Source organism: Biomphalaria glabrata, chromosome 12, assembly GCF_947242115.1.
Source record: "Biomphalaria glabrata chromosome 12, xgBioGlab47.1, whole genome shotgun sequence".
Lineage (NCBI taxonomy): Eukaryota > Metazoa > Mollusca > Gastropoda > Planorbidae > Biomphalaria > Biomphalaria glabrata.
This window is the reverse complement of record NC_074722.1, coordinates 18,708,993-18,736,893: the sequence shown is the minus strand read 5'-3', so window position 1 is coordinate 18,736,893 and position 27,901 is coordinate 18,708,993. Positions and strand designations below refer to the sequence as shown.

Here is a 27,901-nt window from a genome sequence, read left to right as displayed (position 1 = left end):
CTTGTTACATTAAATAATGAATTGAAAGAGACACAGACAATGAAAGCAAGTTTCATTCATTGAGACTTTAATTTGTAGAGCAATTATAATAAAACTGTAATATGAAATGAAATGCATCTGATCCAATCAATATAGACAGTTGGCGTGTGCCAATACAACTATTGGAATGGAAGTTCAACATCTTGAATAACAAGAAGGATAAATTGTTATGTATGTTATCAATCAGTGCTCTAATAGAAAGTGTTTGTATGTATAGTTACTAAGGTCATTGCCATTGATATATATGGAAATACTATATTAGTACTTAAATGCCAAACTACTCTGTTGACTGGTTGAATTGCTTACTTCTGATAATAGTTGTATTATTTCTTTGATCAACAATGACCTTGGTTACATACACACACAAAAAAACATGAGTAATGCCTAACACAAATAAAAGAAAAAAAATTGCTACATATTTACTATTATCAAAATTAAATAAATTTGTAAAACTCAAAAAAGTTGATTAAAAGACTATACATAAAGCTGCCAGAAGGGGCACACAAATAAAACTCCAGATTTGAGCAAGGAATGAAATTCTAATCCAACTAGGTACATGAGAAATAAATACAATGGACATTCTTAACAAGCCTAGAGTGGGCAATGGTTACATTTTGAAGATCTGAGCAATGGTGCAATGAACAAGTAAAATTGCCTGTGCTCATTCCAACTAAAAACAGGATGCAGCTATAATTGAACAGATTTCCTATCAGCACTTGAACTTCAATGTAACAAACATGTTAGAGTTTGATTTTTTAATGAGGTTAAAATAAAGTAGTGTTGACTTTACAAAATAACAAGTTCAATTATCAAAAGGTAATTCTACCTCTCTTATTATTATGCATTTCATTAAAATTTCTAACGAGTTGCTAACAATCTAAATATCACAATTATATGGAAGCCCACAACCAATAAAAAAAGAAATGTAAATATCAAAAAATGAATACTGTAAAATAATGAAGTGCACATCTTGAAGTAAACTTTAGTCAAACATCAAGGCATTTGTATAAAGGTACATAAATAGATTCCTGACCTTTAAAAATAAGCTGTTTATTGTAAAAGAACATGAAAAATGTATACATATATAACAAGACAATCATATTTATATATAAAGCATAATTTAACATAAAAATTTCATACCATTGTAATTACAAACTAATAAGCCAAGGCCTTAGTATGTAAAGCTTTTTTTTTTTTTAATTCTCTATAAAGAATTTATTGTTTAGTAATCTGAATAAATGAATTAAATGATTGCAAAAAAAATAATTTTTTACAAACTCTCCTTTCAGAAAAAGGGCTTTTTTTTTCTTGCTGGAAAATTGTATTTCTGGGACACAAAACTATGTCTTTCATAATGTGATAGATTGTTGTATTTCAAAGATTTCCCCTCTCAGCTTGATCAGCTTCAATGGCCTCAAACAAAGACTTAAAGTTACCTGCACCAAATCCCTGAAAGAAAAATGAAAACTTATTATTATTGTGTTTTAACACAAACTTGTAGTCAGCCCCTGTGATTCCACTATTGGGCAAGCAATGCAGTTAAAAAGGCAAAATACAAAAAAAAAATCTTTTTAAAAGAAATAAAGCTTATATTAAGTGTAGTTGTATCAATTAATTTGGATCAGTCATGTAATTAAATTTGTAATGGATCTAAACTAACAATATTACATCTGTGCAATTAGAAATATTTTTACCAATTGTTTTTATATAGCGCAATTTCATGCTTTTAGCTTTCTCAATACCCTATGATCCTATCACTTGTATGCACCATGGAAAAAGGGGGGTATCTGAGGGATATTTTTTCAAAAGTGAGCGACCTGAATTTGAACTGGAGGGCTAAGGCTCCTCAAGCCAAGAGAATAACCACTGGGCCAGGGAGCTGCTGATGAAAATAAGTTTATAGCTATTTACTAACTTTTCTTTCTACAATAAATAAAGGGGACTAATTCAACTTATACCACCTTATCAGTCAAATAAAATTTATTTCCCTTATTCGAGATACAAAACAAAATAATAATTGCCAATAGTTAATTAAATAATTGGTTAAAATTTTTTAAATGTGTAAAATAAGTTATAGTGCAAAATTTCAGCTTGATACAAGATTGAAATAATGTGTACAAACTTTTTACTACACAGACAGAGTGAGTTGACATAAGCTTTGTAGAAATCAAATTATGATATTTTTAGCATGATGAACATATGGATGAAATTAGATCAAGTGTGGATTAAGTATTAATAAGCACAATTCATACAATTTTTTTTAAAAGCAAGATTGCCTGAAATCATTAACATCTAACGCACTAGGTCCTTGTTGTCACCTTTCTGAGGGCCTTCATGTCACATGTCTAAATATAGCAAACATGAAAATTGCCTTTCTCTTATACATGTAAACAAAAAGATGTACAAATTAATGACAACACTGTGCAACTAGACCATGAGAACTTTTGCTTAATAAGTCTGTTATTTAAAAATGTGTGTGCAATGAATTTTTAGTTTTTGAAAACAAAAAAACAATATTTTGTGTAAACCATGAAAACACAAACTATTGTAACAAAGAGCAGAACTTGAAAAATTTAGTTTAAAAAAAAAATTTTAAAAATCATTTGTTCTCTTAATTTCTATTATTACCTGTACTAAAACTAGCACAAGTCTTGTTAGTATTATTTTAAAAATGGTGTATTTTTATGAAATTTATTTATTTTATTTAAATTTAAAAACAGAAAATCAAACAAAACTATTGCACATGCTCTTAGTGCTAACAAAATATGATAAAATAGGATTTTCAAAACTGCGTTTAATTTTTAGATCTAAGCATGACAGATAAAAGGACAGACACACCACACACCACTAAAAGCGACTTTTACCTTTTTTTTTTTTTTTTTTAAATATAAGGAAAGAAAGAAAGTAAAGTCAACATTAATGAGCAGAGCTTTTAGTATTAAATGATAAGCTTTTTTTTTATATTATTTATTTATTTTACAAAAGAAATATTGAGCAATTTTATAAACAATGATCATGTCAGAAATGGGGACTTGTAGTTGATATTTGTGATATAATTTAATAATGTTTCTCTAAGTTTTCATATAATGAAGTGAATTCACTGTACAGATCTAGATATTAAATAATTCATCAGTTGATTTCATTTATAAAACAACTTATGCATCAGTTTTGGGCTGAGGATGTCACAAAGACAAACAAACCTGATGATTATGCCTCTGAATGACTTCCAGAAACAGTGTTGGTCTATCTTGCATATTTTTAGTGAAAATCTGCAGCAAATAACCTTCATCATCATAGTCAACCAATATGTGAAGTTTCTGAAGTACGTCCAAGTCTTCAGTGACTTTAATCTGTCAACAAGATTAATATAAAAAAAAAAAGTTTTAGGTATACCTAATGAAAAAATTTAATATTTTATTCATTTATTTTAAGAGCTGCAGAGAAACTTCATTGAAGCAAATGTAAAGGTTCTTGCAGAAAATACTTCAATACCTAGAGAAATAGAATACATTTATTTCAATAAGTAATGTAAGGTGTCTATTTAGCTATGTGGAATGTCCCTAACAATCAGAAAGCACATATGGTTTGACAAAATAACCACTTGTACACCATTTGATATGTACACCATTTGATATGTATACAATTTGTCCGTACTGTTTAAAAGGCTGACTGAATTTATTCCGCTATTTGTTTATTTTTAAAGATTTATAATTTTTTACAAACTTTTGCATTTTTCAAATTTTCTCTCAATGTTCTGTAATATGTCGCTGGAATTTCAAGGAACTGTTGTCCACGAGCACGCAGGTTGGAAATCTGTAATGAGAAAAACAAGGGTAAAAGCATTTGAATAAACAATTGGAAAATAACTAATAGGTAGGAGATTATTATTAGATTCTATGCTATTGAAGAGGTACATACAGATTATATGATATTGAAGAGGTACATACAGATTCTATGCTATTGAAAAGGTACATACAGATTCTATGCTATTGAAAAGGTACATACAGATTCTATGCTATTGAAAAGGTACATACAGATTCTATGATATTGAAGAGGTACATACAGATTCTATGCTATTGAAAAGATACATACAGATTCTATGATATTGAAGAGGTACATACAGATTCTATGATATTGAAGAGGTACATACAAATTCTATGCTATTCAAAAGGTACATACAGATTCTATGCTATTGAAAAGGTACATACAGATTCTATGCTATTGAAAAGGTACATTCAGATTCTATGCTATTGAAAAGGTACATACAGATTCTATGCTATTGAAAAGGTACATACAGATTCTATGCTATTGAAAAGGTACATACAGATTCTATGATATTGTTTGTTCTCATGGCAATATGCTGAACTCCTGCTCCACCATAATAGTCCACATACTCCTGACAAAATAAATGTTTTAATTTAATGTTACTCCCTACAAATGTGCTTTTTGTACAAAGCGTATATTAACTCACTCTGTCAGGTAAAAAGTTTTTACATGTTATTTCTCCCTAACTGGATTAAGTTGAAATTTTACACAATTATTTCTTGTACCTGACAAAACAAGAATCCCAGTAGGTATATCTGGGAGAAGGTTTCTGTGCTGCCTTTAGGCACTTAGCAAACACAACTCTGCGTGAGTTGAGATTCAAACTCAAGCCCCCTTAATAGGTTGCCAAGCAGTTGCCACTTAGCCACACAGATTGCCACACATCCAGATTTTAAAAGCTTATAAAATTTAAAAAATCAGATTTAACTTGATTAAAACTATGTAAATATATAATAGTCACTTTTACAACTCACCTGAATTTGACTTTTTCGTTTCCCTGGAGCTGGTTCATTGATAGGCATCTTGATGGTTTCTTCAAAGTTAGTAACAACTATAGATCTAAGGGCAGAAAACTCAGTACTTAGCTGCTTGTCATCAACAGACCAGAAGCGATGGAACATCAAATTTTTCTCATACCTATTAAAATATACGAGTCAATAAAAAAAATAGAGTTGGGCTACTGGAGGCATTGAAAAAAACTTTTGCCTTTAACATGGACAAAGAAAGTTGTTTTGACAAAAGTCGTAAAAATGTTTCTTATTCATTGGAAAATAATGGCTGACACATTTCATCAACATGTCTATTTCATATTTTTAAACTCATCCTCTTGTAAAATGAGAGTCTCACCATATCTAGAAATTGTAACAAATTCAAATTTTTAAAGAAAACATTCCATTTATGCAAATTAGTCCTAACTGTAAACATATTAATGAATATATTCATACTTCAGTTTACAGGTGTTCAACTATCTAATATGTGAAGTAGATAGATTTGTATAAAATAGTTTTTGATAATGTCTTAAATGTTCACATGATTTTTTTTTTTAATTATAAAGCACAGTGTGCTTTTATCATACTCAAGAAATAATCTTAAAATGAACATTTTCAAATGTAAAACTTGAATACTATTTAGCAATGAAAAAGACAAATTACCAATGGACTGTATCATTCATGCCAAGATCTGGTTGATTGCCTACTATATGATCTATATGAAGAAGACCAGTTGAAGGCCTGAGCATAAAAAGATGCAAGATAAATTCAAACACAAGACAACATTCAAATGAAGATTTTAAAAAATTAAAAAAGTAAAAATTTGTCTACACTGATTGAAAAAAAAACTCTTTAAAATACTAAGCAAAAAATACAGAACTACCATTTTTGACTTGATAATTCAATGAATGCTATACAATTTTCTTTCAGGCAGCTTAGATTTGTTTTCCAATAAACTATTACACTTAAATTTTGTTAATATTGTGCCAAACATTTTCATTGGATGAACTTTTATCTTTCTTTTTTCTCAATTTAGTGAACCAGGAGCTATTGACTGCTATTTTATGTTTGCATTTTTTTAAATCTTTTGCAGGATCCTATTGTCTATAGTTTAAAAGATAAATTTCAACCCTTATGACTAAATGGGGTGTGAATGAAATGAAATGGACTGGAAAAACAGATGCTCTGTTAGATCCTACAATAAAACAAAGATGTATTAAGTGAACTTACAACAATGTAACCAATGGATCATTAGTTTGGGCTGGTCTGTAGTTTGGCAAGAAAGGGCCTGTATATTTTGATCTGTCTATTAGAGTATGTGTCGTGTCTCCATAAGTCTGAACACTTGCCATTCTAACAGTCCCTTGTTCATCAGATTCTTCCCAGATATCTTTAACCACTTTGGCTCCTCGTTCCTTTGCTATCTATAATTAACATTAAATGATGAGCATTATTTATAATAGTTTTAAACTGTAGGCAAGCAATAAGACTCAAGACAAAAGAAAATTACCTTGACTATAGCATCCAAGTCTTCTACTTCAAAAGCCACATCTTTAACACCATCCCCATGTTTAGTGAGATGACTTGCCATATCTAGACATAAACAAGATCATTGAATCAGTTTAATTAACCACTATTCCCCATATCTAGAACATAGTTCATTTAATGAATGGAATTTAGACTTGCTCTTATCTAGAACATATACAAGTACATTGAATTAATTCAATTTAGGCTATAGTGCTAGCTGTCTATAATGTATATACTATATAGAACATTAACTAGTTCATTTACATAGTTAAATCTATTACTACTGGAAACGTATAGGATTACATGTCCATATAATCAGACACGACAACTACTAGAAATGCATAGCCTATATATATATATGAAGAGAGAGAGAGAGAGAGATCTATATATTACCACTATATTTAACATGGACAGGATTCTAGAAAGCACAAGAGAATAGCAAGTTCTTAAAGATATGTTTACATTTTTTTTTTTACATTTTTGAACAAGTCAACAAATATTGAAATAACAATCGTACTAATGTTATTTATTTTCTCTTACCTGCTGGTTTATCAGGTTCAAGCATTGATTGGAAGACATAAATAATCTGAGAACGATTGAAAAGAAAATATTACAAGAAGATGAAACTCAAATATATGTACCAGTATACAGAATCCCAAATCTTAGGTCAACATATATATAATGGATCTATTTTACCTTATTCTGTTTGACAACATGGGATGCAACATTTCTGCTTCCTGTTTCAAGGCCTCTGTACATAAATGGTTCAAAGCCAAGTCTTGTACAGTAATAGGAAGCCGCCTGAAGTCAAACAAGAAAATGTTTGGCAATATATATATTTTTTTTGTCTAAGTTTTTTAATTCAACTGAAATTGTGTAACTAGACCTACTTCTCAGTAAACTAACCTGTTTAGCATTGCCGACCCAGAATGTCACATGGTCGAACGAAAGAAATCGACCTCCCTCAGGCTGAAAAAAGATTTCAATAAATATGATGTTTTCATCTGATTATCTTATCTTATAAAATACTTCAAAAAAAAAAAAAAGATGATTGCAAATAGGTTACAAAAGAATTGTTTTCCCCAGCTACGATGGGCAAGTGAGGGGCGGGTAAGAGTTAATTTATGCTGAGAGTAAGAGCAAGCTTTGACAGCAACACGCATTTCATCAGTAAACGTGAATGTGTTGGCCGATTTAGGTATTTCACGTATTAAATTGGTCAATAACCACAATCTTTTAAATACAAAAACAACAAAATCTAACAAAATAGGTAACTCAGAAAGACAAAGATAAAGGCACATTCCTCGTTCCATATCCTAGGACACATTTGTACAAATGCTCCTTTTTCCCTAGTGCTATTAGAGTTAATTAGAGCATGGAATATGTTGCCTGGGCCAGCCAGGAAAACCAGTGACTTGGCAGAATTTAAGTCATTGGTTAACATGCATGACAAGATGCATGACGCGTAGGACGTAGGCCTAATCATCTTTCGAAGTAACGCCTGTATTATAGCCTTTAAGATAAGAAGATAAGAATAAATAGGCTAAAACCTATTAATTTAAAACCATCTTTTTTTGAAGGAACGTCTGTAATTAAGACCAGAAATTAATTTGAAAAGCTTAATGGAATAACTCGAGTTTAACACAAAAATACTATTTGAATCTACAATATTTATGAGAGGGTTACCCCCCCCCCCCCCCCTATGCGCAGGATGCAAACCAATAGTGACGTAAAGCTGAACAAATAGTTGGATATAGAAATAAAAAGGTCAAAGAATAGTTGGACATTGTATGTAGGACTCTTTTGGACAAGGGATGAAGATAAGTAATATTAGAATTCAGAACCTTAATAAGCGGGCCATTCAATTCGAAATATGCTACAAAAAAAGTACAAATATGGGTACCAAATCAGTACCTGGGCACCTGGGAATGGGATACCAAATCAGCTGGCGTAGAAAGTGCTCACAAGCTAAGTAGCGACTACGGGTAACTGATAAATCTAGAATCTCTTTTCCCTTCAATTTTTTTTTTTTTAGAAATGTTATAATTAAGATGTGATTATCAGAATTCTTGAATATTAAAGTATCTACATTATAGTCTTGATACCCTGCCCGCTGCCATCCCACGTCGTCTTGGGAAAGGTTTGGAGTAAAGGCTGTAGAATAGATTATCTTCAACTCTGAAGAAACATCCGTAAAACAAACCCTAATATGGCAACACGTACTTCTCGTAGGCCTATTCATTAATATTGGTCCTTAATTAGGCATAATCGGAGAAATGTTAATTTTTTTTTTTACATTGTCTTGAATCTATAGACTAAAAAATAACGTTGTTGTCTTGTTGACCAGCTTGACCACTGCTCTTTGAAGTGTTGTTGGGTTACTACAAAAGATGGCCAGGACGGTTGTGGCGCCTGGTTATAGAAACTTCGGAATACTCTTCACTTTAGAGCAGTGTTTCTCAAACTTTTTTGTCTGGCGGCACAGTAAAAAAAACTACAAAAGTTTCGCGGCACACCACGAAGAGCAACAGTTGTTTTATAATAAAAAGAAAAAAATATATTACCTGTTTTTAAGTAATATATTTAATGTTAAGGGTGTGCCTGTTTTTGAGAGCAAATGTGATCTAATCGAGTCTCCAGAGTCGACAAACAAACTCACATTTCATCGTCTATTGTAAGAAGTCTCTCTCTTTTCTTAGACTTGATTTCAGTCAGTGCTCAAAATCCAAACTCACAAAACCATGAAGATGCAAATGGAAGAATTATTTTGATTGCGTTTAAACTGATTGCAGGGTATAACTTGTTGATTGAAATCTAAAACACATCCAGGCTTTTCTCGGCAAAACTTGACTTAAGAACGGCATCGTTTCTTTTAAATCAATGAGCTTCTCTGCTTCTTCAGTTGTCAAATTTGTAGCTTCATTGTTTCCAAATGGATAACTGACCCATCCATATTCACTACTTCCAACTGTTGAAAATTAATGCCACAATGCTGACTGCAAGTGTGTCAAAGTGTCCAGAATTTCGGGGGTGATTTCTTTAGTTGAAGCACATTAATAGTAAGTAGGAAAGCAGTCGAAGACTCCTTTCGAGATCTTACTTTGCCACAAAGACAATTTTTCACCAAATGATTCAGTTTGAGGATGCATTGATGATGGTTTCCGATGGTCCTTGAATTTAATTTGTCAAATAAATCAGAGAGAAACGTCACATTAACCACCAGATCTCGTCATGAATAGAAAATCCAAAGTCTTTTTTTTTGTTCAGCCTCCAAGAATGAAATCAGCTCAGCCTTGAGTTGGACGGCGCGCTTTTACAGTTTTCCCCTGGAGAGCCAACGAACGTTGGTGTGATACAGGAGACATTTCTAGTCAGAATCCATTGCTTTACAGAGCAGAGAGAAAAGTCGGGATGCAAGCGGTCGAGATTTGATGAAGTTTACAACTTCAATAACTTGATCCAGAACAGACATCAAATCTTTTGGTAAAGATTTGAAGGCAAGAGCTTCTCTGTGGATCATGCAGTGAACAACTAATACATTTGGATTTTCTTGACGCACAAGAGTGACGAATCCCTTTCTATTTTCCTGCATGGAAGGACAGCCATCGTTGCAAACTGTACTTTGAATAGCAAAACATTTTCGTTCACCACTTTGAAAATATCTTCGCCTTTGGTCGTAGTTGGTAAGTCTTTTCAAAATAAGAATTCGTTGACACATTTTTCATCCTTTATGAATCGAATATAGGCTAGCAGCTGGGCTTTGCCACTAATGTCTGTGGATTCGAAGAGTCCACAGCAGAGACACGTCATCGTCAGTCCCGTCGAAGTGTTCGCAGATTTGATCTTGTAAATCTGCGCGAGATAGTATCATTTGACAAAGGGACTTTTTTAACTTTTTTGGCGGCATCGGGTCCAAGGATAGTTTCAACAGCTATTGCTAAAGCTAGTGCAATGATTGATTCAGCCTCTGTGTGTGCTTACTTGTGTTTGGCTAATAACTGAGCAACCTTATAACTTGCAATCAATCTCTTTTCTGGCAGCTTAAGTAATTCGTAAGTTTCTTAGCTTGTTTATTTTGTTGAGCCCTGATGTTTTCAAAAGTATTTCTTCGGTTGCGCTTTTACAGCTGGATATTTAGTTTCCAAGTGTCTCTTCAATTTGCTTGAAACAAGCGCCTCATTCGACAGAGTTGCATTGCAGATCAGACAGAATTGCAATGGTTCAGAAGATATGAAACCATATCCGATGTAATCTTCTTTGTACCTTCGTTTGGTTCCTTGCTTTTCATTTAACGCTTTCGCAGTTTCATTCTTGCTAACGTATTTCTCCATGGATAACAATGAATAAGGCTTATTATTAATTTGTTATTATAAGCATACACCTAACCAATTTACATGAAACACATCGCTTATTATTATCGTTACCAATTCAAGAACTGCTGTGCGTCTGCTAAGGCGGCCAACATTTTATTCATTATAATAATATATGTATAGTGGACAATTCCATAACCTGAATAGCTAACACCCCTTTCCGTCATAATGGAAAGATCCACTACTACTACTGGTCGTTGCAAGTGGAGATGTCATCGCAACGTAAAATAAATATTTAATATTAGGCAGACCTGTGTAACGCTGCACGTGTGGCGATCAAAAAACTCCCGCGGCACACCTGCAAATCTTCGACGGCACACTAATGTGCCGCGGCACACAGTTTGAGAAACACTGCTTTAGAGGCTATTGAAGGCCCTATATAGGCCTACACATCTGTATCACACTGTGGTATTACTGGGGGGGGGGGGGATAGTAATAAAAACATTCCAATATATGCCTGGTCGTGCGGTATGCACACTGGACAGTCGACTGGACTGTCGTTCGGATAGTCCCGGGTTCATCCCCTGCTCGCTGCCATCCCCGTCGTCTTGCGAGAGAATTGGGCTAGGATTAAATTATCTTCAAATCTGAAGGAACATCCGACTATGTAAAACATGCATGTTACAAACAAACATGAACTCAACGTAAAGGATTTACAATAACTTGTACAAAAAGTGCTCGAACTTTTTTTTTTAAGTTGTCTTAAGTCAACAGGCTTGCTTATCTAGACTAGACCTATAGCAGTAACCTAAATTTAAAAAAAAAAAAAAACCTGTTCTACCTAGCCACGTGGTATTGTTTGTCATAACAATGTCAAGGTTACTGAGACAACAATAAGTACGACTAAAAAAAAAAAAGGAAAAATTTTGATGTTTCTTTCACTTACCTTTGGTCCTTTGTCTGTGTAACTCGTCTGAAAATGTAATAAAATCAAATCAACTAAGACTTTCAAGACAATTACCACTAGAATTATTGCAAATTACTAACTTTTGTAACATTCACAAATCGTCTTACCATGTTTTCAGGTGGTAAAGCTTGGCCTAAATGGAATGTCACCACATCACAGCACACACCTCCAAATGCTCGAGTTCGCATTGGTCGGGTGAACGAAGTTTCGTCCAATAGAAACATGAGAAAATGTGCACACCTCCAAGGACAATCTAAGTCACGCTCGGGTCTTGTTGCTAGTTAACTCTTACCCTTGGCCTAGTTTCTCCCTAGCTCTATAATAATGCTGTTTTGTTTTTGTTTTGGTCGTTCAGCAAACTGTAAAAGGTGTTAACGTTAGGACAAACATTTTGAAACTGTGTTGAGGCTACCCGCTGGATTTGAAAATGTATGTCTTTCTATAGATAGTTTGCAACAGGCGAAAAGTACCTACAGCTATTTTAAAACCCTAGATATATAGGTCTATCGCCAGTGGCGTAGCTAGGGTGGGGCACTGGCGGATCCAGAACTTTGGAGTGGGGGGGGGGGCGATTTTTTTCCAAACCCTAACCCTAACGCCCAGTAAACCCTAACCCTATGCATAAACGTGCGTACAGCATATATATATATATATATATATATATATATATATATATATATATATATATATATATATATATATATTCGATATATGAGAATAAAATAAGACTGTTTCTCAATCTTTGGCGAAAAAAAAACAGAAAAAAAACAGTCTTTCTCTTGCAAGCTTGGGGGTCTGGGGGAGCGCTTTAAGCTTCTTCAATGGGGTTCGGGGCGAAGCCCCGACGCCCAAAAGCGTTTTCTTGCATTTTTCTCTGCAGAAACGCATTCTTCTGACATCTACAGCTCATTATTTATCAGTGGGGTTCTGGGTGAAGCCCCGACGCCAAAAGCGTTTTCTTGCATTTTTCACTGCAGATAATCCTCCTGACATCTACAGCTCATTATTTATCAGTGGGATTCGGGGCGAAGCCCAGACGACAAAAGCGTTTTCTTGTATTTTTCACGGCTGAAACGCATTCTTATGACATCTACAGCTCATTATTTATTAGTGGGGTTCGGAGCGAAGCCCCGACTCCAAAAGCGTTTTCTGCATTCTTCACTGCAGAAACGCATTCTCCTGACATCTACAGCTCATTATTTATCAGTGGGGTTCTGGGCGAAGCCCCGACGCCAAAAGCGTTTTCTTGCATTTTTCACTGCAGATACGCATCCTCCTGACATCTACAGCTCATTATTTATCAGTGGGATTCGGGGCGAAGCCCAGACGACAAAAACATTTTCTTGTATTTTTCACGGCTGAAACGCATTCTTATGACATCTACAGCTCATTATTTATTAGTGGGGTTCGGAGCGAAGCCCCGACTCCAAAAGCGTTTTCTGCATTCTTCACTGCAGAAACGCATTCTCCTGACATCTACAGCTCATTACTTATCTGTGGGATTCGGGGCGAAGCCCCGACGCCAAAAGCGTTTTCTTGCATTTTTCACGGCTGAAACGCATTCTTTTGACATCTACAGCTCATTATGTATTAGTGGGGTTCGGTTCGCCCCGACTCCAAAAGCGTTTTCTTGCATTCTTCACTGCAGAAACGCATTCTCCTGACATCTACAGCTTATTATTCATCAGTGAGGTTCGGGGCGAAGCCACGACGCTGAAAGCGTTTTCTGGCATTCTTCACTGCAGTAACGCATTCTCCTGACCTACAGCTCATTATTCATTCTATTATAAAGTGCCTTTTGAATAATGAGAAAAATATTCTAATATGAATTTATAGTCACTTAATACAATGCAAATAAAACCGATTTGTTCTTTGAAAAGATTAGATAACCCACATATTTAGATTAAGGTTTTCAGGATCGCCGCCGAAAAAAAAAAATATTCAATAAAATTCTAGCATAAATTGTGAGTTATAGTCCTAAATTTATTTAACTAGAAAAATATGAGAGAGTAAAGGTTGGAAAAAGTCGACTAGGAAAAGATTATCTGGCTTTTGAACTCATCTCAACCGTGACTGTTATATTGAAAAATTTCGTTTGAATTATAACTTTTCCAAAGCAAAGTCTTTCTTAAAATAGTTATGATAAATTCATGTGAAACTACACAAACTCTGTCTGGAAAGGGGAAGGGCGGTAAAATGAAAACGATTAATCCTCGCTCCTTTTTATAATTTCTGCTAATGATTGCATTTTGCATTAAAGAATAGGGGTTGTGCGACTCGATATAAGAATTTACTTTATAGCATATATAAATTATTAGTGACAGATTTTTTAAATTTTGTAATTTCTTACTATAATACAAAAAGAAAAAGTATTGATTTGTCCGATGGGGGGAAGGGGATTGCATGTATCGCACTTCCACCTGTTTATATTATATAGATATTCGACTAATTTTGTTCACATACTATGATTTCTCCATAAAAGTAGGACCGCCCCCCCCCACTCAAAGGGTTTAGATAGGAATTCATGGGAAGGGCAGTGGAGGTATTCGCTCTTCCCCTTCCAATCGGCCAACAGGTGAACGACATAATATAAAGACCGGTTAAAATACCAATAACAAGTTTTAATCATATATATATATAATATATATCTAATTGATTCTATTAGAAAGCTGTGATTTCTACAAATAAATAAGACCGCCCCCCCCACTCGAAAGTTTATGGTGGAGGGGGGGGGGGCGGATTGATGCCATCGCCCCCTCCCGACCCTACCAAATCGGCCAAAATACTAGAAGGGGGGGCGAAATAATCTAAAAATAGGTTGAAATATAAATAATTAGTATATATTATTAACATAAGTAATAAATTCGCATACAAATTGTGTGAATTCTATACTATAATTCGTCCGAGTGGGGGGGGGGGGCGATCGCCCCTACAGCCCCCCCCCCCCCTGGATCCGCCAGTGGGTGGGGGGAGGGGGAAGAATCTGAAAATCCCCCCCGGGCCCCCACTTGAGGGGGCTCCAAATGAGTGGGTTTTTTTTACATTTAAAATTAAATATTATGCAAGGGCCCCAAAAGAGGTCAAGCCCCCCCCCCCCCACGGGCCCCCAAACGATGGCAAATTCCTAGCTACGCCCCTGCCTATTACATATATCGAACAAGATTTGGAAAACTCCTCCATTCCATATTTTAACTTAAATTATATTTATCGTTGGCCTTGCATAATTTAATATTTAAACTCTTACATTTATAATGAAGTAGACATAGATTCTAGTAAAAGCATAACTATGTTGTGTTTTTTTTAAAGAAAAGAAATCACCATCATCATCATGATTCAGAAACCCTGCTGTCTCGCGTAATGCATAGGAGCTAGCCTACACGTCATCATACAGGTCGAGAATTTTTGGTTTCCCAGACCTGAAAAGAAATAAATTCGTTTATTTATTGACTTTCTCTGAACACGAGTCGTGATCGTGACACAAGCAGTAGCCGAGGTTATAGTGTTTGTTTTAAGTCTATCCTTATCACTGTACAACTATAACTTTAGAAAAGAATAGCTTCTTTGAAAACTGCATGCTACATTGCAAAAGCAAAAGTGTTGAAGACGTATATACATTAGGGCCTTTAGGATACATTAAACTTAAAGAAATATAATACCAATATGAAAAACAAAAGAGACTAACCCAAGCTCTCATTTAGACAATAATAGCCATCATGGGCCTAGCCAAGATGGGGGGTTCTTGGGGTTCAACCCCCCCCCCCCCGAAATGAAATCCCCCCCCCCCGAAGGGGGGATTGGAATTTAGTAATTGATTTTTTGCTTTGATTTTGTTTATTTTGGGTGACATTTTAATACTATACCATCACTTGCCCCAGCGCAGCCAAGGGGTTTTGAGTTTAAAACCCCCTACCAGCGGGGTTTGAGTTTAAAACTCCTTTCAGGGGGTTTTGAGTTTAAAACCGCTACATGGGGTTTTTTATTTTAAAACCCCCTACCAGGGGGTTTTGAGTTTAAAATCCCCTGCCAGAGGAGTTTGATTTCAAAACCCCTACCAACGGGTTTTGAGTTTAAAACCCTTTACCAGGGTTTTTTTTTTGCAGTTAAATCCCTATCTTCTAATAACAAAGCAAAAAAAAAAAAAAAAAAAAAGGAAACGACTATCCCCAAATTCAAAGAGCACATTTAAGGAAGATTTTGTTTTATAACCCCCTATTCAATATAAAAAAAAAAGCAAATTACACACTCAAAATTCTATGAGCGTAGCCTAAGTGTTTTCAGTTGAACCCCCCCCCCTCCTCTTCAGTAGGGTTTGAAGCTAAAAAAAATACCTCTTCAAAATAAAAAAAAAGCAAATTACGCTCTCAAAATGTTATGAGCGTAGGTAAATGGGTTTCGACTCAGTTTTGAGTTTAAACCCCTTTTAGCGGGGTTTGAAGGTAAAAATTACTTCTTTAATATTAAAAACAAAGCAAATTATACACTCAAAATTCTATGAGTGTAGTCAAAGGGGTTTTTAGTTTAAACTCCCCTCCAATGGAGTTTGAAGCTAAAAAAATAACTCTTCAATTTAAAAAACGTACTCAAAATGCTATGAAAGTTGCGAAAAGGGGTTTTGAGTTTAAATCCCCTTTCAGCGGGGTTCGATGCTAAAAAAATACCTCTTTAATATAAAAAAAGCAAATTACACACAAAAATTATTTGAGCGTAGCCAAGCCAAGCCTATTGGGGGTTTTGAGTTTAAACCCCTCTCCTACAGTTTGCTTTTCTTAAAAGTTTAAAACCCCTTCAGATGGTTTTGAGTTACAAAAAAATTCTAAAGCAAACCACAGTTACCAAATACTTTGACCAGGGCCGGTCTTAGGCCACTGCAACCTATGCGATCGCAGTGAGCCCCGCGCTTTCATAGGCCCCGCGCTAATTCAGGGTGTAATTATTAAATTGCAAAATATATACCAAAAACTCCTGGAAATCTCCTGAATTTATTTAAATCTCCTGAAAACTCTTTAAAATCTCCAGAAAAATAGACAAAATTGTCATTTGTGGGTGTCATTAATTGCGGAAAACGCCAATCCTACGCGTGATAATAGGAAAAAAAGGCATTGTCAGCTTTCATGAAATAATCGAATACTTTATTTACTTTTATAGTCACTAGCATATAAATATGCCATTGGTTACAAGGTTCTTAAAGTACAGATCGCAATTTTTAACTTAGTAAAGTCGAATTTTTTTTCTTATACAAAATCTTAATTTTCACTTATTATCCTTATTCCCACACAGACTAGGCCCCGCGCAATCAGTTTCGCATAGGGCCCCGCAATTGCTATGACCGGCACTGATTATGACCGTAGCTAAATGGGGTTTTGAATTAAAAAAAAACAAAAAAACTCCAGAGATTTTTTAGTTTAAAATCCACAACAGATGATTTGACGATAAAACTTCCCTTTTCGATATAAAATCTTAAGCAAACTACAGTCACCTAATTCCAAGAGCGCATTCAAGAGAGGTTACATATTTCTACCAGTGGCGGGGCTCCATTAATAAAGTGCTTTGAAAAGTCATGTGTCGAAATTGAAAAACACTAAATGTGGCTCAACAAAGATGGAAAAGATAGATTTTAGGAGTCAGTTATAGAGATCGGGTCTAAATCAAGGAAATCCTATGCTGAACTGGGAGTCGACCCCTCGCATGAGGTTTGCGGGACATGTTCTCCGACAAAATGAATTACGCATACTTAAGGGTTGCGATGACATCCTAGTACAACTTAGTGCCAGTAAGAATAGCATTTGAGGTTTTTGAAATAAAACTTTTTAATAGCAGGAAAATTTACTGTAGATACCTCAGAACATTCATTTTGTTGGCTTTCAATACCAGAAATAGTGCTCCAAGCACCCCCCCCCCCCCCCAGATACCATTGCTGTCAATGGCGGGAGTCTACAATTTTTCAACTAACTCCAGGAAGAAACATTATAGTGCATAATAAACATCTTTCGAAAAATGAAGGGTCAGAATGTAATAAAGATCATGTACACACACACATACATGCTATTAATTTTTTCTTCTCGGGGGCGGGGGGGTCTCCCCCCCCCCCGAAAAAAAAATCCTGGCTACGCCCATGATAGCCATAGACTATATATAGTCTATGATAATAACTAATCGCTCTCACTCTCTCAGCCATGCTCTCTTCCAGTTATTCTCATCTCTCTCATCCAACCCCCCCTCTCTTTCTTTCTCTCTCAATCGCTCGACGCCCTCTTTGTCTATTTCACTCACCGTTTCTCCCTCCTAATCGCGCGGGGCCATTCTTTAATATATTTGTACTTGGATTCAATTAGATATTGTTAGTGGGTCACTTTCGTCAATATAAGACTACGACCTACAAACTTTTCTCTAGGAATGAAAATAATTTTCCATAGAGGGCCAACTCATATTTTTATTATTGCATGGTAGATAAGCCAGGATGTGTAGGCCTATTATATTGGCGAGTCTCTTGCATTCTCAAAATGCAATGCAATCAGGTCCATTCCATACTGTATTTTTGTTAGCTTTCGTGTTCCTTTAACCATGCTCTCTGCATGAACGTTTCCACGCGTTTGTCATTTTGAGAACTCGGCTGTTACATCTTAGAAACAATATGACGTTCTATGTAGCCAGTGGATTGGTCATTTAGTCAATTCAACTACAGACGCAATGCACTTGAAACTCGTTTCTACCAAAGGCAGAGAAAACAGATTGGGAGGAAGATCTAAACAAAAAAGTTGGTTACATGTTGACGTAGACTAAAGGTCACCATGTGCAGTTCCAGCACAGAAAAATAAGAACTAAATAGGTTTGTACGAAAATGTTCTTTCCTAAATCAGTGTTGTAAGACTGAATCTGTCATGTGTAAGATTTTCTTTTAATATTACTTTTTTTATATGACTGTTCATTAGAAGAATGGCTTGTCTATCTTAAAGTGTGACTGACTGTCTTCTGAAAGTATGATCTAAATTTAGAAACAAGAACTAAGTCTAGAATGGAAATATTGTTTTAATAAATTTCCTAACAAAATGTAAATGTAAAAAAAAAAATAAACAAAACAAAATAATGAAATAAACTCTAGAATAGAAAATTTAAAAAATAATTTTAGAAAAACTGTGTAAGGGGTGGGGGGAGGGTAATAAGATATGAAATATAGTTTCATTTCATGTCACTAATACATAAAGAATATTACCTAAACCACTATAGTGTCAACTTATGTCAGACAATCATTTATAAGAACCTAACAAAAATATAATTTTATACAGGGGCAAACTGTGAAAATCACGCAGCCCTGGCATTAGTATTGGTCGCTACTATTTTGTCCATGAATAGCGTTCCATATGATAGGCAGCCACTTGTATCTGTTCTACAAGACAGTAAGATAAACTAAAATCATTGATTTGTAATTGTTTTGTGTGATTGGAGCTCAACAGAGGCACAGTCTACTAGTCAACAGAGGCACAGTCTACTAGTCAACAGAGGCACAGTCTACTAGTCAACAGAGGCAGTCGACTAGTCAACAGAGGCACAGTCTACTAGTCAACAGAGGCACAGTCGACTAGTCAACAGAGGCACAGTCTACTTGTGTAAGCTATAATAAGATTGTGGGAAATGTGTTTAATTAGCTTTACAGCATAAGGTCTGTAAAAGATCTTTTACAATAATCTATTGGCCCCTTTAATATAAGAATATCAAATTGTTTATTGTCATTAAAAGGGGCCAATAAGCATTAGCCTAATTTCATACTTATGTATCAATCATATGAAATTGTTTGTAAAGGTGAACATTTTGAATCAAACAATAGGTTATGAGATGTTAGCACTGTCATCCTAACATGAAATGAATTAATAGTTAAACAAAAGCAGCGTTTAAAAACTGAGAGCTTATTGGTTCATTATACTGAGTTCCTCTTGCTCTCGATTGCTAGACACTGCCTTGACAAGGGAGGAGAGAAATTTGTTGAACTCCCTTCTGACTTTCTCTGCTGACTCTTCCTCTAGACTGGTGTGTATTAGTGGGATCTTGGAGAAACTGTTTGCTGTGAAAACACAAAATTTGTAAAACAACAGAAAATTAAAAACAATCTTGCTAAAATGGAAATATTTAAGGTGATGCTGACATAGAAGAGAATCCAATGCAGAGTAAACTTACAACAGATTTGAACCTTTGGTGAAAACCACTATCAAAGATACGAAGAATACCATAAATGACTCGGACCAATACTGAAAACAACCCAGGCACTCAAACACAGGCTGCAGAAGCCTAATGTATGTTTAAAACAAATCTTAATTAAAAATATTTATATTCTTTTTACAAATTGTTTTTTTTTTATATTCTGCTATATTAGTTTTATTTAAGATTTTAAAGTCAATAATCTTTTTTATTCAGCAGTGAGTGAAAAGTAAGAATTGAATGAATACAGGTTTTTATGTAAGTTTACTTAGGCTGTTACTTATAATAATCTCAAGTATCACAAGAATAGTATGTTACCTGCTCAGGATCAGTGGTTACATTTTAGTCTTGACATACAACTGATCTCTTTTTTGTCTTCAATTTCAAAGAGTCCATGTACTTCACTGATATTTAATTTTGTTTAACTCTGTTTAAGGTTGTACATGTAATTTTATTTTGCATGAAATTGCTATAATATTGTGATTAAAAAGGATTGTGAGACTAATGTTGTGTACTATACCATTTTTTGTTGATTACTTAAAGAACTATGTTACAATTTTTACAACAAATTGTCTCTATGGCCAATTAAAGATATAGGTATAGAATGGTATCCAGATACCATATTTTTGCGCATACAACCAGCACATGCATATACCCAGCACGAATTACAAAAAAGAAAAAGAAAATTGTACAAACAGTAACCTTATATATCCACCTTTATATATCTCACATGTGAAAAGCATGACTTGTTGTAAACTATGTTGCTCATCAGATGTCTGTCCCTCGAGATGCAATCATGCTCCAGTTGTTGTTCCAACAGGTGATACATAGAGTGCAACAGGCATGTGAAATACAAGCCTACGGTCATATCCGTACACAGCAAACTATAGGTGGTATTAAGACACACAGGCATGTCCATAGTTTTTGTTAGATCATGTTTATGAGTAAAATAAATTATGTATATGGTAGCCCGCATCTTTGTCTACCCTGCACAGCCGCCTTTAGTTTGTAAAAACTTGTACTACCCACAGGTTATATGCATGAAAATATGGTAGTCTGAACTCATATAAAAGAAAATTCTGTTACATTTAAATTCACTACATTTTTTTCCTTCTTTGTCTTTATTGAATTAATTTGAAATCTTTATGCCTGGTTAATTTGAAGTAACAAAATTATTCTGTGCACCAGTAGGCCTTTTTACCCAGCCATAACAAGCTAGCAGGATTGAAGTCCAATCTATCAGCAGGTTGTTAATCATTTGAAGTGAAATATAAGTTAAAAAAAAACAAACTGCCTGAGAAATCAGACAAAAAATGTTATCCCGTTTACATTAGTGAAAAAAAAATGTTAAAGATAAAATACGAAATTCCATTATCCTATTTGAGGATTTTACTGACAAGAGTTATCTAAGCATATGATGGAGCTATTTTTCTTGAATTGTATTGTATTGAAATGTAATTTGAAGTTTGATATAATTCTAATTGTTTCTCTGTTCCTTGCAGATTTCATTCTAAATCTATGTCATGCTATGCTACTGAATATGAAGTATTGACTTACAGAGTTCAGATGACTCGCCAGCTGTGTTGGGTTTGTGATGGGCAAAAACATAGCATTGACTCTCTTTTATATGTTGGTTGCCAATAAGAAAGTTATACCTGCAGTGAAAAAACAAAAAATGTATATATATTGTTGTAAACCTGGTGGTGACACAGATGGGGGTAGTGCTGTGTGTTTTTAGCCTATCCAAATCACCACAGTCCAGCACAGGACGAGCGGTCAACCGAGACCAGTGACAGTACACGCCAGTTCGGCAAGGACCAGTGTCGTAAATATTACGCATGCAAGTCACTGTGAAAGTGATCAACTGGAGTGGTCAAGAAGGTTCGAGGCCAGTAGAGACACTATATAAGAGCGAGTGTGTCAGAATCACTTGACTTCACGTTACCTCGCAATGTGACCAGTACAAGGCGAGAACCAGCACGGTGTGTGAAGTCGGGCAGAGCAAGGCTAGTTTTTGGACAGTTATTGTAATATTATTGCCAACTGTACAGTGTTGTCATGTATTTGAAATTAAATTGCTACTGTTACTTTGGAACCCTGAGTTGTGAGGTTCTTTAAGTTCGTTGTGTCGTGTGGTGCAGTTTGAAGAGAGCCTGGATAGTAGGGGAGACGTAACAATATATACACACATAAATGTTATCATATTTCTTTTTCATTAGAAAAATTAAGTAATTAAAGTATAATTTTTATAATGCCCTTTTAGTTTAAAATATTAGAAAGTTGATTATATACAATTACTGAGTAAAAACAAGATTACAAAGAGAGTTTGTGTTATCAAAGAGGTAGCCCACCGAATCCCATGAACAAAGAATATTCAAGCCAAACATTTAAATGAGTATTTTACGAATTTAAAAACTTAATAAATGAAAAAAAAAAAAATTTATAATAAGCCATCAATATTTTTCAACTGTGATCTTAGTTGCTAACTTTTGATGCACTAATCCCTCAGTCAAGTTAGCGATGAAAAAGTCAATGACCTATTATGAAGACTTACCTCCCTGAAGTTTATCTTATTAAAAACTTAGTGTATTTTTTTTTTCTTTTAAACTGCTTGAATATCTAATTTTAAATATTAAATGATTGGGTAGACATTGAACCAGAACTTTGTAAGAATTAAAAATATCATGATATTTCTAATGAATTTTCTAGTTTTTGCAATTTAAATGGGATGGATGGACAAACAGACCACACAAAACTAAAAGCAGCTTTTCCCCTTTTGGGTACTACTTAAATATATACAGTAATAAGACTTCAAATGTTTGAATTAAGTTACTTTAATTATACATGACTTGTTAGACATATTTCTTCAAAGATAATATAGATTATTATTATTATTAAAAACTTAAAAAATGTTTATCAGAATGTTGGGTAATCACTAAAAGGAAATCATCCTTACCATAAATCTAGTTCTTTATCATGATTTGGTTGGTCTGGATTATAAACAAATATTGCACCACTAGCATCTTTGACAAATACTGGCCAAAACGTTTCAAACCTTGATTAAAAAAAAAATACAAATTAAAATTACTTATCTGAATGTCTGCTCACCAAGAAAGTTAATTTCACAAGACAGGTTATTCTTTATAAATATAACAATATTTACATTATTACTATATATGTTAATAATAATTCAATGTATTAGGAGATTAAATCAAATATTATCTATTTAACATAGATGTGAACATGAAAATAATACCTGATTTTTTTTTTTGCTGTTTAGAAATATATTCTATCATCTATTCTAAAATGTGCAAAAGTACTTATGTCTTAATATTATAAATATCAATAATAAAGTTAGAGTAGGTTTATGTGTAACAAGAAGTGAATCTAGCAGTCATTCTTTCAATCATTGCATTTTTGTCTCAACTTGACAGATCTTTCCAAAGCCATTGTTATAAAATGAAGAACACTATTCCTTCCCCCCCCCCTTTTTTTTATATCTCATCTGTCAAAACTTGTACCTATTAGGTAAAGCTTTGAGAATATAATAGAATGCAGTAGATTTTAGCCCTGGCAGAGTCATTTTTAGACATTTTTCCAGTTGTTCTTTCCAACTAGCTGTTTTCTTTCCATTTCTAAAAATTAGAGAGCCCTATAATATTGTGCATCTTATTAGAACATTACTTTCCATCAATATAATATAAATTGCTTTGTTTCCTCATTTGAAATCTAAGATGAAACATTGCTACGCTTCAAAAAACAAGGAAACAACAAAAAGCATATTTAATCATATCATTTTTTTTATCATTAGTATTAGAAGTAAGACATACTTTCTATCACCACTGCAGTCCCATAATTCAACATCTACTGATGCACGACCTGTGTCTGAACCTGCTTCAAATTCTATAATTCTGAGAACATAAGAGTGATTCATTAATGTAAAGTACTGTTATTAAAATTAAATGATGTTAAGAAAATAATTCTAACAAACTAGTTTGAAATATATATACATACATATGTAACCATTAGGTACTAGGAATTGATAGTATCAATTATTGATAGGACATTATCACTATTTGAAAGAAAAGCTTGATTTCCCCAAAAATTGGTTGTAGATTCAAGTCCTGGTTATTTTGGCTAAGTATTTTAGAATGTTCCATACTCTATTGGGCATGTGATGGAGAGTCAAAATGCAGGTATTTATTAGGCAACATAACACTAAGTTACCTTATGGTTACATAACATGTATAGTCAAGAAGCTTAAACCCATTGGTCACCTATTAAGGGAGCTTGAGTTCAATACCTGACTTGAGCAGTGTTATGTTTACTGAGGGCCTAATGGCAGAATGGGTAACCTTCTCCCAAATACCCCCTTCCCACACTGGTCCATAGAAGAGATTTCGGAACATAATGCTCAAGCATCCTATAAGCATGAAAGTTGTGCTATATAAAGGCTATTTAAAAAAAACATAATGAAACTGTTGTGGTCGAGCTTTATTTTTCATATCAACTTTTGTCATAAAAAAAGCTATTTACCTGACTCCTTGAGTTGGATGGTATTCTCCTGCAGAAAACTCTGTAGCATCAGATAAAAAATTGCTGAGAAAAGTTTTTCCAGCCTAAGAAAATAAATGAAAATAGACTAGAGTACAATGATGGATATTAATACTATGTAATGAACAGAAATAATAAAGACAATTATGAATAGCGAATGAGATGGCAACTGACAAGTGTCTATCCCTAAGGGCCTTATTAAATGCAAACAAAATGGTGATCAGAATGACAATAGAGAGAAAAGAGGAGGATGTCACTCTTGCATGGGACAGCATATTGGCCATACCAATAAGAACCAAGAACCATTAAAAAAAGCTATGACTCCTAATCTGAGATTGGATCAATAAGAAATGGTACACGTTCTGGGAGAAATCCAACAAGACTCTTTTGTCTCTTAGAAATAAAACACTGATGTTAATTATACTGGTTGCATATTCAATTGCAAAACAACAACCAAACTAGCTCAATCAACTTACGAACATTACGCAATGGATAAAAGAGCCTGTTAGAATAACTTGACCTCATTTCCCTTAGCACTCTTAGTGGTCCCAGATCATCCAATTTTTTTCCACTGAAATTAATATCTTCCCTTTTAGATCTAGATCTCAAGTCTACTTGTCATACAATTATAAGAATAAATTTGGAATTATTTTTTCTAGTTTTGTTTAACAATATATGTTTTAATGTTACACTATCATTTCAAACTCTTAACTCTTAGTAGTCTATTGTCAATTTGAGACTTTTGTCATTCATTTATATATTCTCTAAATAATACTACAGTCTAGAATAGATTAGCTAGAGTGAGTCTAGTTATAGAACTTATACTTTTATAGTATCTATAGTCACTATCATTATCATTTAATGATTATTACTAACTTAACTAGATCTAGACTTGTCAGTGGCACTGGCGGCTCCAGAACTTTGGAGTGGGGGGGGGCAATTTTTTTCCAAACCCTAACCCCCAGTAAACCCTAACCCTACGCATAAATGTGCATACAGCACACACACACACATATATATATAATATATATATATATGAGAATAAAAAAAAGCAGGATTTCTCAACCTCCGGCGAAAAACAAAACAACTGGGGCAGCGCTATAAGGTTTCCTAGTGGTCGCCCCGAGCCAAAAGCGTTTTCTTGCATTCTTCACTGCAGAAACGCATTCTCCTGCTCATTATTCATCAATGGAGTTCGGGGCTAAGCCCCGACGCCAAAAGTGTTTTCTTGCATTCTTCACTGCAGAAACGTATTCTCCTGACATCTACAGCTCATTATTCATCAATAGAGTTCGGGGCAAAGCCCCGGCGCCAAAAGCGTTTTCTTGACGCCAAAAGCGTTTTCTTACATTCTTCACTGCAGAAACGTATTCGCCTGACATCTACAGCTCATTATTCATCAATAGAGTTCGGGGCAAAGCCCCGACGCCAAAAGCGTTTTCTTACATTCTTCACTGCAGAAACGTATTCGCCTGACATATACACCTCATTATTCATCAATAGAGTTCGGGGCGAAGCCCCGACTCCAAAAGCGTTTTTTTTTTGCATTCTTCAATGCAGAAACGCATTCTCCTGACATCTACTGCTCATTATTCATCAATGGAGTTCGGGGTTCCGACGCCAAAAAAGATTTCTTGCATTCTTCACAGAAGAAATGCACTCTCCTGACCAAAGGCTCATTATTCATACTATTAAAAAAGGACTTTTCAAATAATGTTGTAATTGAAAAGTATTCTAATATGAATTTATAGGCCCTTAATACATTGCAAATAAAACCGATTTTTTCCTTGAAAAGATAAGATAACCCACATATTTAGATTTTGGCTTTGAGGATCGACGCCGAAAAAATAATATTCAATAAAATTCAAGTATAAATTGTGAGTTATAGTCCCAAATTTATTTAACTAGCAAAATATCAGATTGAGTAAAGGTTGGGAAAAGGGACTATGATGAAATTATTTGGGTTTAGAACTCATCTCAATCGTGACTCTTATACTGAAAAATTTCGTTTGAATTCTAACTTTCTTAAAATAATTATTAGTAGAGGTATTCGCCCCCCCCCCAATCGGCAACCAGGGAATGACATAATATAAAGATCGGTTAAAATATCAATAACAAGTTTTAATCATATAGATATTTAATCGATTCTGTTAGCAAGCTGTGATTTCTAGAAATAAATTGGACCGCCCCCTTCCCACTCGAAAGTGTATGGGGGGGGGGGGGGGATTGATACCATCGCTCCCTCCGACCCCACCAAATCGGCCAACATACTAGAGGGGGGGGGGCGAAATAATCTAAAAATAGGTTGAAATATAAATAATTAGTATATATTATTAACATAAGTAATAAATTCGTATACAAATTGTGAAAAGTCTTGCACGTGTTGTGAACTGAATGGTTAAGTCTGAGTTGAATGTAAGAGAGAGTGTGTTAAGTTAGTGAGGTCTTGTTCCTGGTCCAGAAAGGTTGGATAGTCGCTTCCTGGACTGGTGGTTGTTTATTAATATTAATATTTATTGTGCATTATTTGTGCTCTGTTGGATATTATTAAAGTATCATTGTTATTTCATGGAAAGTATTATGTTATTCATGGAGTTGAAGTTTATTAATAATAATTAATTGTAAGTAATCAAGTAAACCCCTAAGGAGCCAAGTCGAGCCAAGCTAAGAAAGGAACCCCTGACATAAATGGGATCTTGTCCGGTCAGGTATATAAACTATAACTTAGTATATCTTATCTTATTAATAATAATCTTATACTTATACTATTCTAGATTGACTACATTGTCATCATTGTCACTAGATTTAGAATAATCTTGATCTATAAATTCAATATTTAAATCGTATATATATGACTATGATGTCACTATTGAGTACGACATAAGACTCATTTATATAAGTCAAAAAAAAAGTCATAAAAACATTAATATATAACATGTAATTGATATAATACATAATTATATAAAAATATAAATATAATAGATCTATAATATGAATAATATGATACTATGATAATTGATAGGATAGTAAAATCATAGAATCGACATAGTAATACTTATACTACTAATAGACAAATAGTTAATTTAATAGTACTAGACTCTAGATCTAACTGATTCTAAGTTCTAACTAATAGACTGGTATATCTATCACTATCAGTAGTATCAGTTACAATCAGTAGTAATCACTAGTAGATCTAGATCTAGATTAGTCTTGATTAGATCTACTTGTAGTAGTAGTATCATCAGTTAACAGATCTAGAAATCATCAGAAATGGTAGAATCTAGATCTATATCAAATTTTTAAAATGAAAAATAAACAAATATGTAATATCTAGTTTACCCCTGACGGGCCAACTATGATAACTTTAGCTTTCGACATAATCACTCTAGATTTTCTAGTAGATCTAGAGCCAGTAGAAGATTTATTAGTTTACTGTGGTAACCATAATCATAATGGAACGCTAAACAAGTACAACAACTCTAGCGGAATGGATTCTGTCT

General features: G+C 34.2%; 2 protein-coding genes across 2 annotated transcripts in view; both read right to left on the bottom strand.

Moving 5' to 3' along the window:
* Positions 1-46: 46 nt before the first annotated feature.
* The window catches only part of LOC106065939 (4-hydroxyphenylpyruvate dioxygenase-like), a 50,048-nt gene continuing 22,193 nt past the window's right edge, over positions 47-27,901 (bottom strand). Inside the window, exons 2-14 of the mRNA XM_056006364.1 lie at positions 11,765-11,784; positions 11,637-11,663; positions 7,287-7,349; positions 7,077-7,181; positions 6,921-6,966; positions 6,364-6,446; positions 6,084-6,277; positions 5,517-5,594; positions 4,839-5,001; positions 4,364-4,435; positions 3,763-3,852; positions 3,240-3,389; positions 47-1,488 (exon numbers count right to left, since the gene is read on the bottom strand). Coding sequence (XP_055862339.1) covers positions 1,414-1,488; positions 3,240-3,389; positions 3,763-3,852; positions 4,364-4,435; positions 4,839-5,001; positions 5,517-5,594; positions 6,084-6,277; positions 6,364-6,446; positions 6,921-6,966; positions 7,077-7,181; positions 7,287-7,349; positions 11,637-11,663; positions 11,765-11,767 — 1,149 coding nt within the window. The 5' untranslated portion in view covers positions 11,768-11,784 and the 3' untranslated portion in view covers positions 47-1,413. The remainder of the gene's footprint in view (positions 1,489-3,239; positions 3,390-3,762; positions 3,853-4,363; positions 4,436-4,838; positions 5,002-5,516; positions 5,595-6,083; positions 6,278-6,363; positions 6,447-6,920; positions 6,967-7,076; positions 7,182-7,286; positions 7,350-11,636; positions 11,664-11,764; positions 11,785-27,901) is intronic.
* Positions 18,666-27,896, bottom strand: LOC106065940 (intraflagellar transport protein 22 homolog). Its single transcript, XM_013224878.2, has 6 exons — positions 27,741-27,896; positions 24,384-24,466; positions 23,678-23,758; positions 22,804-22,902; positions 21,405-21,502; positions 18,666-19,713 (listed from the first exon to the last, which is right to left on the bottom strand). Exons 1-6 carry the CDS (start codon positions 27,777-27,779, stop codon positions 19,559-19,561), a joined length of 555 nt encoding a protein of 184 aa, XP_013080332.1. The 5' UTR covers positions 27,780-27,896; the 3' UTR covers positions 18,666-19,558.